Source organism: Glossina fuscipes, unplaced genomic scaffold (genome assembly GCF_014805625.2).
Source record: "Glossina fuscipes isolate IAEA_lab_2018 unplaced genomic scaffold, Yale_Gfus_2 98467, whole genome shotgun sequence".
In the NCBI taxonomy this organism is placed as follows: domain Eukaryota; kingdom Metazoa; phylum Arthropoda; class Insecta; order Diptera; family Glossinidae; genus Glossina; species Glossina fuscipes.
Window position 1 is genome coordinate 1 of NW_024005316.1, and position 3,773 is coordinate 3,773.

Here is a 3,773-nt window from a genome sequence, read left to right on the forward strand (position 1 = left end):
AGCGAAACCTTAAACATACGCAAAAGATTCTGAGGAGACTAAGGAAACTAATATTTATTCCTTATGTTTGCTTTCCACTATTTAATTGAAATCAAAATCTCCGCTAAGAACTGCAGCTCCCCCGTAAAAGTATTCAATTCCTATTGAATCCACTGTTGTCCACTCATTATTATGTATGTTAAACCGTTCCACACTTGTAATAAACTATGAGCTGTGTTTACCGCCCAACACATAAACGTCTTTTGCGGCTATCACGGCCGAGAAACTATATCTGTTGGACAACATGAGGGGCATAGGTTCTCATTTATTCATTCGTATGTCGAACAGTTTGCAGTCGTCTCTTCTAATGGCAAACAATGTTCGATCATATGAGACAAGTTCGTACGGATCAGGTATTCCCGGCATCTCATTTAAATTATACCATCTTCCATCTCTCGAGTCAAAGCGACGAAGTGCATTATTGCGATTAGTTACTTGAGCTAGACTGTATATACTATTTTCTGCCACTGTTGCCCGATTGAGTCCTTCGTTTGTTCCAGAGATGGCTTGACACAAATGCCATTTATTTGTTGAAGGGTTATAGCTCTCTACTGTGAATGTTTGATAACCACCAACAACATAAATTAGATCATTGTACGTGCAAATGCCAAAACCATGTCGAGCATTATTCATTGGTGCTATGTAACTCCATCGCCTACTGGCAGGATCATAACATTCAGCCGTCTTCAAACAAACACCACTATTCAATCCACCACCTGAATAAACTACGCTGGTTTAGGAGGCAACAGAATTACCGCATCTATCCCCATTAATACTTGAGATAAAAAATAGTTTATTTTTGGAAATATCGTAGACTTGGCATTCTTTTGTCCTTCTTTCATCGTCCCGTATGGCACCGACAAGAAACACATGAAAGCTTTCGTTGCGATGTTTTGATTCTGTTTGGCATTTTTCATGCAGTTGAATAACTGTCGTCAATTGATAAATTAAAGCCTCCATTACAATTTTATTGCATTTGTTATCTTCTATAAGCAGAGATTCAGCAACAATGTGGTTTGTCAAGAACTCTGTGCTGACAAGAGGTAAACGTATCTGACTCATGAGCGAGAGGAACTTTTCTCTTCTCTAGGTCGTATTTGACCCAATTTATTGCGGCCTTATAAGCACTATCTTCAGGTTTGACAATGTATTGCACGTCCCTTATCAATTCCTTGATCTGAACATAAAGTTTTAAAAAGTTACGAGTCAATCTGATGTGAAATCAAAAACAAAATAAAGTTAAGTTCATAACATGATCGTAAAAGTTCCTCCCTAGCATATTAATTGAAGAGTAGAATGCGGTCCAGGAATTTAAGCGTTCTTCTCAAAAGTATTCTTTAGGCCGGAAATATGTCGTCGAGTAATGATGGGTTGCGTTATTTTATCGACTGAAGTCTGAGGAAAACGTTTTGAAATCCATGATTTTTTAGAAATTTTTGTATTCATTCGATTACCTCCTAATTGATTTTTAGTTAACCATTAAACATTTCCCTTAAGCAAAAAAAAAAAAGGAAGGGGCTTTGCTTACAATAAGACTCCGTACTGTTTTCTTCGTTAATTCTTAAATGCACTGTCAAGGCTCAGTACAATATGTTTTTATATTTTTTGTAATACTTAACGAACGAGCGAATTTCTAAAACAATGATCAGTAGGTCGACAGATTTTTAAGAAATTAAGTGCTTTATTTCCAGAGCGAGGAAAGATGCATAATTAATATCTTTTTATTGGATTTGATGAAAACTTACAGTAGTAATAAGTAGTGTGTGAACAGATATGTCCATGCAAAAGGATACTGAGGTGGAAACTTTAATTAAGGCCTCACCTAACAGATTTTCTAAAATATCACGACATGCCGAACATTTCCCTTTTTCAGAATATTTATAATGTGGCAAGTATGGCGGCATTCGTTCGTTAAGGGTTACATTCACATATATCTCTACGCTTTCTATACAAAAACATTACACATATAATAAGCAAATTTCAAGAAGTACTTAAAGAGCTTTTGTAACACTATCTTTTGTATGCCCTATACCAATTGCGGTACAGAATATATGAAGTTAGTGCGGACGTATGTAACACGCAGAAGAGTTTAAGATAAACAAAACTTTTATTATACCGATCGATTCAGAAACATAATCTGAATTGATCTAAGCCTGTTGGTCTCTCTGTCCGTCTGAAGTAAATTTGTGTCGCGAGTTGTTCGCCAACGATGCAACCATCTATTGCATTCAAGAAGGATTGAAACCGATGCACACTTTGAAAGCAAAGTACTTGCATGCTGAATCTGCGATAGCTGCACAGAGCAACTATTTCAAGCACATTTAGACATGGTCGTAAGGGAGCCGGCAATTGATCCAAGAGGGTCGAATCGTGATAACAAAACAAATTAAAGCGCTGTAAATGTAAATTGCTGAAAGAAAAATGTGAATAAATTTCCTAATTTTGAAAATAGGTAACCTAAGATCACAATTCAGCGTTACGAACTTATCCAAAAAGAAGTTGAAAAAATAATGTAAAATTTATAAAAACCGGATTGTAAACAGATTACTTAATTTTAAAATTAGTTGACCTAAAAATCACAATTCAGCGGGATAAACTTATTGCAAAAAGAAGTTGCGTAAACAACGTAAAATTCTTAAAAGGCGGATTGTAAACAAATTTCCTAGTTTTGAAAATAGCTAACCTAAAAATCACCATTCAACGGCACACACAACGTAAAATTCTTAAAAGGCGGATTTATGTTACAACACTATAACAATAATAATCCATAGCAATCAAAGGAAAACTTTAAGAAAAATGAATCGATGTTAAAATGGAAATAAAGTCAACATGTGCACTAATAAAAAAAATTTTATGTGCATAGCAACAATCAATACAAATTAAAATAGAATCAAATAATGACATATTTCGCGAATATTACAAGTCATATATGATACATAGATGATAGAGATGATACAATAGGAATGATTAGATGATCAGATCCATCAATGTCCGCTTCTCTAGGCAATCTATCTTGGTTATGCTAAGTCAGTGTAAATATAATTATGAACTGTTTAATCCGCTCAGAATTATTTGCAAGAACCTAAGTGACGTCTATCACTTATTCTCATTATCAAATTCTTTTAAGTCCATTAAAGCAACATTGCTTAATACGCGCGATTTACCGATGTCGTACTTAAACTAGTTTTTAACTTTAAAAAGTCGTTACGATTCGAAAATGAATTATTGTTAATTATTATCGGTTGCCAGGCTTATGCATGTTTGCGATGGCGGTAAAAATAATATTTTTGACTGTTTCTTACTTAAGGTTAACAAAAAAATTTTTAATTATTTTCCCATTATCACTCAAAAAAAAGGAAGAATATTCTCGTTTTATAATTTCTACTGATCTCTCATTATTTCCTTTGTCTCTTTCACTAAAATTGCGTTGCGAGTTAAGTTCTTTTATACTCGTTGAAGACTAAAGAAGTAAAATTATTGAAAATTTATTACAGCCGACTGTACTTAGCCCACGTTTTAGCAAAGGCAAAAATGTTGGCTATCTTCACACTTGGTTCCCGCCTCTACTAAGGCAATTGATAATTGACCGCCAGAAAATGATTAGAGAAACTAAAAAAAATAGAAATTATACGAACAAACGAACTAAACATTTCTTTAGATATTAATATTTTTAATCATATTTAAATAAGCGAAACCTTAAACATACGCAAAAGATTCTGAGGAGACTAAGGAAA

General features: G+C 34.1%; 1 protein-coding gene across 1 annotated transcript; it reads right to left on the bottom strand.

Annotated features, from left to right (window-relative positions):
- Positions 1–385: 385 nt before the first annotated feature.
- Positions 386–1,101, bottom strand: LOC119644222 (kelch-like protein 17; the record flags this gene model as incomplete). The annotated part of the gene is made up of 2 exons (XM_038043753.1): positions 816–1,101; positions 386–755 (listed from the first exon to the last, which is right to left on the bottom strand). Coding segments are annotated over exons 1-2 (656 nt in total), but the record flags the coding sequence as incomplete, so codon positions are not given.
- Positions 1,102–3,773: the final 2,672 nt, after the last annotated feature.